This window comes from Geotrypetes seraphini, chromosome 3, assembly GCF_902459505.1.
Source record: "Geotrypetes seraphini chromosome 3, aGeoSer1.1, whole genome shotgun sequence".
NCBI classification, from domain to species: domain Eukaryota; kingdom Metazoa; phylum Chordata; class Amphibia; order Gymnophiona; family Dermophiidae; genus Geotrypetes; species Geotrypetes seraphini.
The window spans coordinates 132,461,649-132,476,280 of NC_047086.1; the positions used below are offsets into that span (position 1 = coordinate 132,461,649).

Below are 14,632 nucleotides of genomic sequence, written 5' to 3' on the forward strand. Positions count from 1 at the left end.
TCTCCAAGTACCACCCCGGACATCCTGTATTCGTGCATGAGATTTTTGTTACCGACGTGCATCACTTTACACTTATCCACATTGAACCTCATCTGCCATGTCGATGCCCATTACTGGAGCCTGATTATGTCACGTTGCAGATCTTCACAATCCCCCTGTGTCTTCACTACTCTGAATAACTTTGTATCATCTGCAAATTTAATCACCTCACTCGTTGTACCTATATCCAGATCATTTATAAAGATGTTGAAGAGCACGGGTTCAAGCACCGAGCCCTGCGGCACCGCACTGGTGACGCTCTTCCTGTCTGAGTATTGTCCATTTACCCCCACTCTCTGTTTCCTATGCTCCAGCCAGTTTTTAATCCACGTGAGTATTTCACCCTCAATTCCATGGCTCACAATTTTCCAAATTAGTCGTTCATGCAGAACCTTATTGAATGCCTTCTGAAAATCCATATATACAATGTCAGCCGGGTCGCCCTTGTCTATCTGCCTGTTTACTCTCTCGAAGAAGTGCAGCAAGTTTTTCAAACAAGATCTGCCTTTGCTAAAACAGTGCTGGCTGGTCCTCATCAGTCCATATCCATCAAGGTGATCAATGATGCTGTCCTTTATCAGCGCCTCTACCATATTTTATGGTACCGAGGTCAGACTTACCAGTCTATAGTTTCCCGGGTCTCCCCTCGAATCTTTTTTGAAGTTCGGCGTAACATTCGCCACCTTCCAGTCCTCCAGAGTAGGGATAAATGGTAAATATTTGCAATGTTGAAAGGTAAATAGTGGGATTCCCCAGGGGTCTGTACCGAGACCATTGATATGTTATAAAACTGTGATCTACAGATGGGAATAACTAGTGAGATAATTAAATTTGCTGATGACACAAAGTTGTTAAGTCGCAAGAGGATCTGGTGAGACTGGAAGACTGGTCATCAAAATGGCAGATGATGTTTAATGTGAGCAAGTGCAAAGTGATGCATGTGGGACAGAAGAACCTGAACTATAGCTATGTGATGCTGGGTTCCACGTTAGGAGTCACAGCCTAGGAAAATAATCTAGGTGTCATCGTTGATATGTTAAAACCCTCAGCTCGGTATGCAGTGGCGGCTAAGAAAGCAAATAGAATATTAGGAACTAGCTGATGCCCCGGCGTTGCACGGATATTTAATTATAGCAATAACACTGTAAATGGATTCAAATAAAGATATTTTATAGTGAATGAAATTATTTTTTTACAGCTTAATAAAAAGTACAATATTCAAATTATAATGTGAAATATTTGACAAAATGAATACAATACAACTAACTCAAAACTTGATTATAAACAACATTTTTAGTTTCACCTCCAGGAGCAAGAACATATAAATTCTTGGGTGAACCCACCCTTGAGCAAGCAACATAGAGTTGTGGGCCGCGAGACCCCCAGAACATATCACCCCAGGTAGTGAGGGATCTGCATACCAAGTTTCGTTCAAATGGGTCAAGCCGTTTTTGAATTACAGGGAGAAAGGCAGCTTTTTACATTTTTTCCATTGACATGAATGGGTGAAATCTGATTTTCTGTTTGTAGCTCCGCCCACGTGTGCAGGTGGAACGCGAGACCCCAAGAACATATCACCCCAGGTAGTGAGGGATCTGCATACCAAGTTTCATTCAAATCGGTCAAGCCGTTTTTGAATTACTGTGAGAATGGCAGCTGTTTACATTTTTTCCATTGACTTGAATGGGTGAAATCTGATTTTCTGTTTGTAGCTCCGCCCACGTGTGCAGGGGGGCCGCGAGACCCCCAGAACATATCACCCCAGGTAGTGAGGGATCTGCATACCAAGTTTCGTTCAAATCGGTCAAGCCGTTTTTGAATTACTGTGAGAATGGCAGCTGTTTACATTTTTTCCATTGACATGAATGGGTGATATCTGATTTTCTGTTTGTAGCTCCGCCCACGTGTGCAGGTGGGCCGCGAGACCCCCAGAACATATCACCCCAGGTAGTTGGAATTACTGTGAGAATGGCAGATTTTTACATTTTTTCCATTGACATGAATGGGTGAAATCTGATTTTATGTTTGTAGCTCCGCCCATGTGTGCAGGTGGGCCGCGAGACCCCCCAGAACATATCACCCCAGGTAGTGAGGGATCAGCATACCAAGTTTAGTTCAAATCGGTCCCACAGCTTTTTACATTTTTCCCATTGACTTGAATGGGTGAAATCTGAAGTTCTGTTTGTAGCTCCGCCCACGTGTGCAGTTGGGCCGCGAGACCCCCAGAACATATCATCCGGGTAGTGAGGGATCCGCATACCAAGTTTCGTTCAAATCGAGCAATCCGGTTTTGCGGAGGCAGGTTTTACATTTTTTCCATTGACATGAATGGGTGAAATCTGATTTTCTGTTTGTAGCTCCGCCCATGTGTGCAGGAGGGCCGCAAGACCCCCAGAACATATCAGCCCAGGTAGTGAGGGATCTGCATACCAAGTTTCATTCAAATCGGTCAAGCCGTTTTTGCGTTGGCAGCTCTTTACATTTTTTCCATTGACATGAATGGGTGAAATCCGATTATCTGTTTGTAGCTCCGCCCACGTGTGCAGGTGGGCCGCGACACCCCCAGAACATATCATCCCGGGTAGTGAGGGATCTGCATACCAAGTTTCGTTCAAATCGGTCAAGCCGTTTTTGCGTGATCGCGGCACATACATACATACATCCGATTTTATATATATAGATTATGGAAAGGAATGGGAAAAAAAAAGATGAAAATGTTGTTGTAATGCTCTTGTATTGCTCCTTGAATACTGTGTGCAATTCTGGTTGCCGCATCTCAAAGATAGTGAAATTAGTAAAGGTACAGAAAAGGTCAACAAAACTGATAAAAAGGATGGGATGATGTCTCTTTGAGGAAAGGCTAAAGTGGCTAGGGATCTTCAGTCTGGAGAAGAAATGGCTTAGGGTAGATATAATAGAGTACTAAAATACTGAGTGGAGTGGGTAAATGTGAATCGCTTGTTTACTCCTGCCAAAAATACTAGGACTAGGAGGAATGCAATGAAGCTACTAAGTAGAGATTTAAAGCATTTTCAAATGAATGGGAGGCAAAATGTGGGCTACTTCAGGGGTCTCCACTGTCTCCCACTCTGTTCTACATATAAATGGCATCATTGGGAAACTCACGGTCTAGAGCAAGTTATAAAATCTTTAGTTTTGCAGAGTATATTTCTATTTTGTTACTTAGTACATTATCTGAAAACAAGACAGCCCATGAGATTGATACCTGCATTAATCAACTAGAAACATGGATTTGAAACCATGGTTTAAAAATCAATGTTTTGTTTTTTTGGGGTTTTTTAATAAGCCTTTATTCATTTTAATAACATACGAAGAGCATACAAAAATACAACAATTGGCACCAAATAACAGCACTTATTACTAACAATAATAATATAACCATCTTTTCCCCCCCACCCATTCCTCCCTCCCTCCCTCCCTCCCAATTCAGATGTGTGTAAAACTCAATAAAATGGAAAGCTTGATCTATTAATTGGTGGATACAAAATTTGCTAAAGGGCCCCAAATCTTCTAAAAATTTTTACCATAATCCTTTATTTCTGAATTCATACGTTTGTATCGATAACACAAGCATAGAGATTCCCACCAAAAGATGTGATTCAGTCTATCGCAATTCTTCCAGTTTTTTTGTGATCATTTGTATAGCAATCCCAGTCATTGCAGAAATTAGGGACTTAGGTTGCAGTATAGTTCCAAAGAGAACCACATCGTAAGACATGGACATGGAGGTACCCGATATCCTATTAATTGTAACCCAGATCGACTTCCAGAAGCCCAATATTAAGGGGCAGAAGTACAACATGTGATCCAGCGTCCCTATATCAAGATGACAATGCCAGCATCTATTAGATTTTGAACTATCTAATTTTTGCAAACGAACAGGGGTCCAAAAAATCCTATATAACAGAAAAAAACAGGTTTGTCTCGTAGATGCTAATGCCGTACATCTCAACCTCCAAGACCAAATCTGTGGCCATTGAGTAGCAGAAATCTTTTGCTTTACCTCAATGCTCCAAATACCCCTTAGGCTTGTTTTTGGTTTCTTATTCAAATATTCTGAAATTAATTTATACCACTTGACTGCCTGATGCCCTTGCAAATCTGTCTGGAAGCATAGGCCAGGCAAGCTATATTGATTTTTAAAGTTTTGCCACTCAGAGAGAATCCCTTCTGAATGGCCTGTTTCAACTGCAACCACTTAAATGCTTGAGACTTTGTAATCTATATATATAAAATCGGAGGTATGTATGTGTGTATGTATGTATGTATGTATGTGTGTATGTGCCGCGATCACGCAAAAACGGCTTGACCGATTTGAACAAAACTTGGTATGCTGATCCCTCACTACCTGGGATGATATGTTCTGGGGGTCTCGTGGCCCACCTGCACACGTGGGCGGAGCTACAAACAGAAAATCAGATTTCACCCATTCATGTCAATGGAAAAAATGTAAAAAGCTGCCATTCTCACAGTAATTCAAAAACGGCTTGACCGATTTGAACGAAACTTGGTATGCAGATCCCTCACTACCTGGGGTGATATGTTCTGGGGGTCTCGCGGCCCACCTGCACACGTGGGCGGAGCTACAAACAGAAATTCACATTTCACCCATTCATGTCAATGGAAAAAATTTAAAAAGCTGCCATTCTCACAGTAATTCAAAAACGACTTGACTGATTTGAACGAAACTTGGTATGCAGATCCCTCACTACCTGGGGTGATATGTTCTGGGGGTCTCACGGCCCACCTGCACACGTGGGCGGAGCTACAAACATAAAATCTTATTTTACCCATTCATGTCAATGGAAAAATTGTAAAAACCTGCCATTCTCACTGTAATTCAAAACCGGCTTGACCGATTTGAACAAAACTTGGTATGCAGATCCCTCACTACCTGGGGTGATATGTTCTGGGGGTCTCACGGCCCACCTGCACACGTGGGCGGAGCTACAAACAGAAAATCAGATTTCACCCATTCATGTCAATGGAAAAAATGTAAACAGCTGCCATTCTCACAGTAATTCCAACTATAAAACACTTTCTATGACACTATAACCACTTGGGACATCGTTTCTATTCTACTACGGTCACCATACATATAGAGTTTGTATGTTCTAACTGTGTTTGTAACTGTTTTTGTAACTGGGGTCCTTCATGCACCCCAGTTCATAATGTTATTACATTACATGAGTACTCACATATCCTGAACTAGGAACACAGGTTCCATTCTGAACTGGGAACAAACTGCATGGAGTTTCTTTTCAACCTGAGTTTCCACATATTGAGTTGTTTAAATCAATACTGAAACTTTTGGATGCCACTTATTCCAACAGATCTTCCTTTTCAGTTTAAGAGATTGCAAATTCCAGTGAGACTTGCATTCTCTATCACAATCAACAAATCACAGGGACAGACTATTACATACTGTGGAGTGGATTTAAGATCCCCCTGTTTTTCCCATGGACAACTCTATGTTGCTTGATCAAGGGTGGGTTCACCCAAGAATTTATATGTTCTTGCTCCTGGAGGTGAAACTAAAATTGTTGTTTATAATCAAGTTTTGTGTTAGTTGTATTGTATTCATTTTGTCAAATATTTCACATTATAATTTGATTATTGTACTTTTTATAAAGCTGTAAAAAAATAATTTCATTCACCACTATAAAGTATCTTTATTTCAATCCATTTACTGTGTTATTGCTATAATTAAATACCCGTGCAACGCCAGGGCATCAGCTAGTACCGAATATGTGTTGCAGTCATGAAAAATCAAGCAGTTTCCCATGTGATAATACATCATATGAAGTACATATGCCTGCCTGCATCCAGTGGTTCCAGAGGATCTTAAACTCGCCAATTTGAATCTTGGGGTTCAACCATAAGGACTGACATGTGGATTGTTGCATTGGTACAGGTGTGAGATTGTTAACAAATTTTAAAGTTTTCCATGTATCAAGAAGAATACGATTACCCTTATAAATCCTTGGCAGTTTAATACTCAGTATGTGTCACAATCTTAAAGGAAACATAAGTTGCCATTCTAAGTAAAGCCAGTCCAGAAGATGCTCCAAGACTTCAGAAAGGATCCAATATATACCCTGCTGCATTATAAAAGCTTGATGGTTTCTGTAAAAATTTGGAAAATTTACCCCCACCCTCCAAAATTGGTTTTTGCAAAGATACTAAAGCAATTCTAGCATTTTTACCAAGACAAATAAATTTAGTAAGAATACTATTTAGTTTTTTATAAAAGGACCCTTGAAAGTAAATTGGCAACATACTCATTTGGTAGCAAACTACAGGCAAAATCATAATTTTTAACAGTTTGAATTCTCCCCCACCAAGAAAAATGTAATGGGTTCCAATGCTCACACATTTCTTTGACTTTCATTAATAAAAAAATTTTCATTTACTGTCATTGTGTCTTCCAATGTTCTCTGAATCATAATGCCCAGATACTTTATACCCTCTTCCTTCCAAAGGAAAGGGAATGAATCAAATAATCCTTTTGCACAATGCACATTTAATGAAAGAACCTCTGATTTGCTCCAATTTATTTTATATCCAGAAAATTTGCCAAAACAATCTATCAATTCCAGTAAATGCGGGATGGTAGATTCAGGATTCTTCCAATGAAGCAAGATATCAACTGCATAAGGAATCTCCTTTGCCTGCTGTATAGCCAACAAGGGTTCCAGAACAATATCAAAAAGCAAAGGAGACAAGGGACACCCCTGTCTAACTGCCCTCTGCTGACAGAAACGCTCTGAGAAATTATCATTAATATATAATCTGGCTGAAGGGGAACTATACAAGGTTTGAATCATTTGAATAAACCTGGATACTAAACCAATCCATTGCTTGATACATGAAAGTCCATTCCACACGGTCAAATCAGTGTTGAAAAAAAGAACCCCCCCTTTTACCAAGCCATGTTGCCAAACAGCACGAGCTAAATGCTGAGCAGCCCATAGGAATAGGATGGACGGCTTGGCATTTAGCTTGTGCCGCTCAGCAGCAAGACATGATAAAAGTGTGGGTGTGGAGGGGGGGGGGGGGGGGAGAGGGTTGTAAATATTTACTACTAGGTCAATGTGATAATCTCTGGAGTGATAACATTCTGAAACCAAGACATCCCAATTTCTTTTTTGAGAACAAAATTAAAGCTTTGAGAAATATCCTTTCTAGTTCCTTGACTTTAGAAATACAAATTATTGAGCTAGTTAGGAAATCATTTCTCTTGTTAAGAAGGTTTTGAAGTTTTTTTGGATACATGCATATATTTTTTGATTAGTGGTCCAAAGTTTATTGCTTTCAGTTCTAGACTATAATAATAGCATATATGTAGGATGTCCTAAGAATTTAAGACAATTCAGAATACAGTGGCTCAGCTGATCTGTCCTGCACATAAATTTGTTAGTGTCACCACTTTTAGTGGAACTCCAGTGGTTGCCAATAGAGTTGCATATACAGTTTAATGTCTCTACAATGATACATAAAATTATTAATGGTAAGGCCCCTTTTATACATTATTAGACATGCTTCACTTTCAGAAGTGTAATAGAGGTCTTAGGAATACATCTGTGTTGCATTTTCCAAATCCCTGTAAAGTAAAACATAAATCTGTCTTTTTAGCTACTTTTGCTTATCAAGCTTCTAGTCTTTGGAACTCTCTACCAGCTTATATTAGAAAAACATGCAGTTACCTGTATTTGGGAATCCCTTAAAGACTCTTTTGTTTGGTAAATTTATGCACGGAGAATAATGTTAGAACTGAATAATACGAGAGGGCCGCTGAAAAGTTCTCAGCTCAGCCAACAAAGCTGGGGCAATCTCCGTTGCGTGCTATACATTTAGCCCAGTGATTTTCCACTTGTTTCTTTCCATCAGAAAAATATGGAATGAAAAAAGTGGAAAATTACTGGACTAAGTGTATAGCACGCGATGGAGACTGCCCCAGCTTTGTTGGCTGGACTGAGAACTTTTCAGTAACCCCTCATATCAGATGTTTTAGTTGCAATGCAAGCTCCCAGGGACTGCCTGAATTTCTTTGTAACATTCTAGAATTTCTTTGTAACATTCTAGAATTTTATTGCTGTTCATTTGATAAATGTTTGAATGTCTTTTTGTAAGTTTGAAGGCTTTCTGAATCGATCCTCCCCCTTCTCCATATGGGTGAACGGAGAAAGACTAGACACTTTGACAGAAGAAGATAAGCAGCAGGAGGAGCGGTTTGAAGACCTGGAAGAGAGCTACAGCATAATGGATGATGGCATTGATAGCATCTTCCAAAACAGCATGAAGACCTTTAGCAACATGCAGTCCCTCTTCAAATCACCTTTCATGGGGGGCTTCCGAGAGTCCATGAGGGCACCATTCTCTCTTCCACGTTTTCAGTTCCCCTTTGCAGAATCTAGTTTTGATAGAATGGACAGGCCATCCTTCTTCCAGAGAGATTTCCATGGCTCCTTTCACAATCTGTTTGAGATGCCCCAGAGAATGATGGAGAATATACATCCATTCATGGGAAGACCATCACAATGGCTGAACACAGAGGAATTATTTGCAGGTAACATGGCAGTGTTGTATTTCAAAGTAGTCTTAGCAGATTCGGAGCTCAGTTTCAACTACCCCATCTCCTCTCCACTTCTTTCCTTACAGCCATGCAGGGTATAAGGAAAAAAGCAGAAGGAATAGATGTATTCTAAAATGGAACTTGTTAAAAGAAAAATAAAGCCATCAGTATGAAATATAATTACATTACAGTATGACTTGGTGAACTTCACCAATTGAATTTACAATTGTTTCGAAACCATTATGTAACAGAAAACAAGGGTCTATAGCAATTATCCAGTTAAAGATGGTCTGAAAATGGTGAAATTTAGGCCCTCTTGCTAAGCTAAGGTATAGATTTCCACTGCAGTTTGGAGCACTGACTGCTCTGATGCTCACCATAAGGGGTGATCACGAGGTCGGCGTCATGGTCCAGGAATTTCTCGTTCTAATAGCAGCAACCTCATCCTTTACAACTTACTGCTTTACCGGTGTCGAGCCTTTCTTTCTATCAGTCCTGCCTTCATGGAAGCAGAAATTAGGCAGGACCCAGCAGAGAGGAAGGCCTGATACCGGCAGAGCAGCGAGTTGTGAAGGCTGCCATCAATGAGAGAGAGAGGTATCTATCAAGGGGGTGGATGGGTAGAGAAATGCTGTTCAGTGCACCTGATTGGAAGGAGGGAGGGAAAAGGAAGAAAGCCGTCCAATTGAGGGGAAGGGAGAAGGAATGGAAGGGAGAGGAGAGAGTGATGCCAGACTATGTGGAAGGGAGAGAAGGAAAGTAAAGAGAGGAAATGCCATAGCACGGAGGGAGGGTGAGAGATAAATGGAAGGAGAGGAGAGAGATGCCAGGAAATGGGAGGAGGGAAGGGAAGGAGACATATTCCAGACCATCAGTAGGGAGGGAAAGAAAGGAGAGGATATGGAAGGGAAGGAGAGGAGAAGAGAGAGATACCAGACCATTGGGAAGGGAGGGAAAGAAAGGAGATGCCAGAGCATGGAGGGGTAGGGAGAGAGAGAGAAAAATGGAAGGGACAGAGAAAGAGGGCAGATGCTGGATGGAATGGAGAGTGAAGAGGAGAGGAAAACAAACTAGAGATGGCTAAAGATAGAAAAAAATTGTTTTGTTGCTCGAGTCTAGAACAAAGTAGTATTGTAGCTGTATTGATTTTATAAATAGAAATGGAAATAAAGTAATATTTTTATTGGACTTATTTTAATACAATTTTACTAACTTTTGAAGACCAAAATCCCCTTCCTCAGGAAGTGGCGTGCTAAAGGGGGGGGGGGGGGTTGCTAAAAATATTTTTTTATATGGGGGGGGTGTTACAAAATGATCAGCCCCAGGTGTCACATACCCTGGGTATACCACTGCACTTATATAGATAAATTTTGGTTCACTGCATGGCCCAAATCTACCTGTCCAAAACATAGTGGAAGAAAATTTTTATGTTACAAGGGGGTGCTGAAAGGTTCTCAGCCCAACAAACCAACTTCCTAAATTCTGAGCATCATTTTGCCACTGTAGCTGAAAAGAATGTTATTTTATTTTGTTAAATGCCAATTTGCAGAAACGAAATTCTATGTTTTAACAATTGTTTTAGGTTATTGATTGATACATATCCATGCCATTCTCTTGGTTAGGCTGAGAACTTTTCAGCACACCTTCATAAAGAACAAATTTCAGTTAATCTAACTTATGCATTCAACTCTGAACACAGAAATATGCTGGCACAAAGATATGCTGGCAATTTTAGCCTTCAAGCATCATCTGGCTTAGAGCACACATACATCATCCATCTAATTTGGGCTCGGCAGCTGCCTGAGTATTTACTCCTTTTTTATTATGGTTTTATTGTAACTTGTTTACTTTTGTAATTTATCCTGAGCATGACAGTGTTGGGTGTGAAGTTAACCATAAGTAACTAGATAAATGTTGTTTTCCAGAAAATGAAAATGTTACTGATAATCGGATGGTATGCAAGGAACTCCGTCGCAATTCAGCTGGCTGCCTGAAGATGAGGGAGAAATGTGAAAAATGCAAAGAAATCCTATCTGTAGGTGAGTAGCAAAAGGAGGACAGACTGATAACATGTTTCCAACCTGGTTGTGAAAGAAACAAGAGGGGCATAATCAAAAATAACATCTTTAAGTCCCCTTTTGGCCTAAGGTCTTAAACATTGAAAGTAGAAGCAGGGAAAAAGTCCATTATCAAAAAAAACATCCAAAACGAGTTTTTTTGTTTTTTTTAAAATAATGGCCTGCCTCTACGTTCAGCTGTTTAAACGTGTGCATAAGGCCCCGCCCACAGGAGGGGCCTAAGCCTACTGGGCCTATTCCGTTGGCCCAGGCGTCTCAGGCCCCACCTGTGGGCGGGATTTGAGCCGCCTGGGTCAATCAAGTTCTAAGGCCAGCCATTCAATGGATGGCTGGCCTGTCGAATGGACGGGCTTGACACCTGTCCGTCCGACCAACGTTATTGAAGGTACGGGGAGGGGGGTGGGGGGTTAGTGGGGGGTTGCGGGTTTGCGGGGGGGGGGGCGATCGGGGGTTAGGGGCCCTTGCGTCGAGGGCAGGAGGGCTTGGGCTCCCTCCTGCCCCGATAGTGTCAGGGAGTTCGGGGGTGCCCGGGGCAGGAGGGTTTGGGCTCCCTCCTGCCCTGATCATTGTCGGGGAGGGGGGAAGGGTGGATCGCGGCAGGGGAGATGAGCCATCTCTCCTTCCGCGATCATTGCTGTAGGGGATAGGCAGGTTGCTGGGGCCGCTGAGCTGATCGCAGCAGCCACGATCAGCTCAGCGGCCCCTTTTCGGCACTTATACCTGTTTTGATTTGGTCTAAGTCAAAACGTATAAGTGCCGACTGGGCAACCTGCCTAAAGTTTTGGCTATAACTGCTGCACGCCTAGGTCTAGGTCGGCCCACCTCCCACCCACCGCCCGCCCTTTCCACTCCTCTAAAAACACCTCTTTTCTCTCTGTGCATTTAGAGGCAGGGGAAAGGCCTAAGCTGGTTTTAGATACTTCTAAAACTAGCTTTGATTATGGGTACTTGGACGAGCAGGCTTTTTGATCGTCCAAGTAGCCATTTAGGCCACTTTTTGATTATGAGCCCTTAAGGGTTTACCATAAAACAGATTGTCCAACTTGTATCTTTCTCCTTGCCCATTACTAACTTGCATTATAAAGTATGTGTAAGTATTCGGTATAATATTCTTCTAAAGAGAGAATCAGAAAAGTTTTTATACAGTGAAAAATATTTAATCCATTGTACTCAATAAATAGAATCAACCACATCCAATAGTGAGTACAGGACTCTTATCCAATTGAACTTAAAGCACTCCTCCTCCTTTATCAATAAACAATACAAATAACAATTCAGATGATGACAACATTCAATAATGGGAGTAAAGGAGTACTTATCTTCATTGAAAAGTGTATTATAAAGTTCTGGACTCAGCTGTAGATCCAAAGTGCTTCGTGCTCTTCACATATAACACATACACACTAACAACAAAGTTTGCATAGTTCATCCTTTCATAGTTCATCAGTGCAGAAATAATTCAAAATTCAAAGTTCATCACTCCAAATCCAAATTATAATATTAAAATCCAGAAACTTCCTCGACACAGTATATGGTCTCCGGACTCAATACGTGTTTCTCTTCGGCTTTGTCAAGAGAGACATTTACAGCGCTCTGGAACAATAGCATCATATCATAGTTAATCTAAACAATTCATATCCTGTTCAACTACATATCTAATACTAGAAATACATTACATCTCTGTAACAGCGAACAGTCGCCTATTGGAACGAGTACCGTATTTTCTCGCATATAACGCGCGCGTTATATGTGGTTTTTACGTACCGCGCATACCCTTGCACGCTATACGCGTGAGCGCGTTGTACAAAAATTTTTTTACATAGCCCCCCCTCCGACGTCCGATTCACCCCCACCCTGAAGGACCGCTCGCACGCACCCGCACCCCCACCCCGAAGGACCGCTCGCATGCACTCCCACCCGCATCCCCACCCTGAAGGACCGCTCGCACCCCCACAGCCTCCCGACCCCCCCCCCCATCATGTAGAAGCTCCTACCGGTGTCCTGCTGCTTCCTCTTGGCAGTCCCGACACCCGACACGATCGGGGCAAGAGGGAGCTCAAGTCCTCTTGCCCCAGCCAACCGCGGCACCCCCGACACGATCGGGGCAAAAGGGAACTCAAGCCCTCTTGCCCCCCTCGACTCCCCGACACGATCGGGGCAAAAGGGAGCCCAAGCCCTCTTACCCCGCCGACTACCCAACTCCCCGACAATATCGGGCCAGGAGGGAGCCCAAGTTCTCCTGGCCCTGGCGACCCCCCCCCCCGCTAGTTGTTCGGGCCAGTAGGGAGCCCAAACCCTCCTGGCCATGGCGACCCCCTACCCCCACCCCGCACTACATTACGGGCAGGAGGGATCCCAGGCCCTCCTGCCCTAGATGCAAACCCCCCTCCCCCCAACGCCCGCCCCCCCCAAGAACCTCCGACCGCCCCCCCAGCCGACCCGCGACCCCCCTGGCCGACCCACACGACACCCCCACCCCCCTTCCCCGTACCTTTGTGTAGTTGGCCGGACAGACGGGAGTCAAACTCGCCTGTCCGGCAGGCAGCCAACGACGGAATGAGGCCGGATTGGCCCATCCGTCCCAAAGCTCCGCCTACTGGTGGGGCCTAAGGCGCCTGGGCCAATCAGAATAGGCCCGGGAGCCTTAGGTCCCACCTGGGGGCGGGGCCTGAGGCACAGGGGCCCAACCCAACCATGTGCCCAAGGCCCCACCCCCAGGAGGGACCTAAGGCTCCCGGGCCTATTCTGATTGGCCCAGGCGCCTTAGGCCCCACCAGTAGGCAGAGCTTTGGGACGGATGGGCCAATCCGGCCTCATTCCGTCGTTGGCTGTCTGCTGGACAGGCGGGTTTGGCTCCAGTCTTTCCGGCCAACTACACAAAGGTACGGGGAAGGGGGGTGGGGGTCGGCTAGGGGGGGTCGCGGGTCGGCTGGGGGGGTGGTCAGAGGTTCTTGGGGGGGGCGGTCGTTGGGGGGAGGGGGGTTTGGGTCTAGGGCAGGAGGGCCTGGGATCCCTTCTGCCCGTAATGTAGTGCGGGGTGGGGGTAGGAGGTCGCCGTGGCCAGGAGGGTTTGAGCTCCCTCCTGGCCCGAACAACTAGCGGGGGGGGGGGGGGGGGGTTGCCAGGGCCAGGAGGACTTGGGCTCCCTCCTGGCCCGATATTGTCGGGGAGTTGGGGAGTCGGCGGGGCAAGAGGGCTTGGGCTCCCTTTTGCCCCGATCGTGTTGGGGAGTCGGGGGGGCAAGAGGGCTTGAGCTCCCTCTTGCCCCGATCGTGTCGGGGGTGCCGCGGTTGGCTGGGGCAAGAGGGCTTGAGCTCCATCTTGCCCCAATCGTGTTGGGGGTGCCGCGGTTGGCTGGGGCAAGAGGGCTTGAGCTCCCTCTTGCCCCGATCGTGTCGGGGAGTCGGGACCGCCAAGAGGAAGCAGCAGGACACCGGTAGGAGCTTCTACATGATGGAGGGGTTCGGAGTGGCTGTGGGGGTGCGAGCGGTCCTTCAGGGTGGGGGTGCGGGTGCGGGTGGGAGTGCGTGCGAGCGGTCCTTTGGGGTGGGGGTGCGGATGCGTGCGAGCGGTCCTTCGGGGTGGGGGTTTGAGCGGTCCTGCGGGGGGGGTTGAATCGGACGTGGGGGGGGCATCAGGCTTTCAGGGTGGGGACAGGACTTCAAGCGGGAGAGGAGAGTTGGGGCGGGCGAAAGGAGAGTCGGGGTGGCCAGAGGAGAGTCGGGCAGCATGCGCGGTATACGGGTGTGCGCAGTATATAAAAATTTCTGTACATAAATTTGTGTTTTTTGCATGCTATACCCGTGTGCGCGTTTTACACGGGTGCGCGTTATCTACGTGAAAATACGGTAATCCCAGTATAGGGCTCCATAACGGCACACCTCATAGACAAAGACGCTTTCCCTACACACTCGCTTTT

The 14,632-nt window shown here is 44.7% G+C and overlaps 1 protein-coding gene across 3 annotated transcripts in view; it reads left to right on the forward strand.

Annotated features, from left to right (window-relative positions):
• The window catches only part of CLU (clusterin), a 50,164-nt gene that overhangs the window by 20,209 nt on the left and 15,323 nt on the right, over positions 1 to 14,632 (forward strand). For all 3 annotated transcript variants that reach the window (XR_004538843.1, XR_004538842.1, XM_033938493.1), the window contains exons 5-6: positions 8,194 to 8,629; positions 10,561 to 10,674. Coding sequence is in view for 1 of the 3 variants with exons in the window: in XM_033938493.1 (XP_033794384.1) it covers positions 8,194 to 8,629; positions 10,561 to 10,674 (550 nt within the window). In the remaining 2 variants the exon portion in view is untranslated. The remainder of the gene's footprint in view (positions 1 to 8,193; positions 8,630 to 10,560; positions 10,675 to 14,632) is intronic.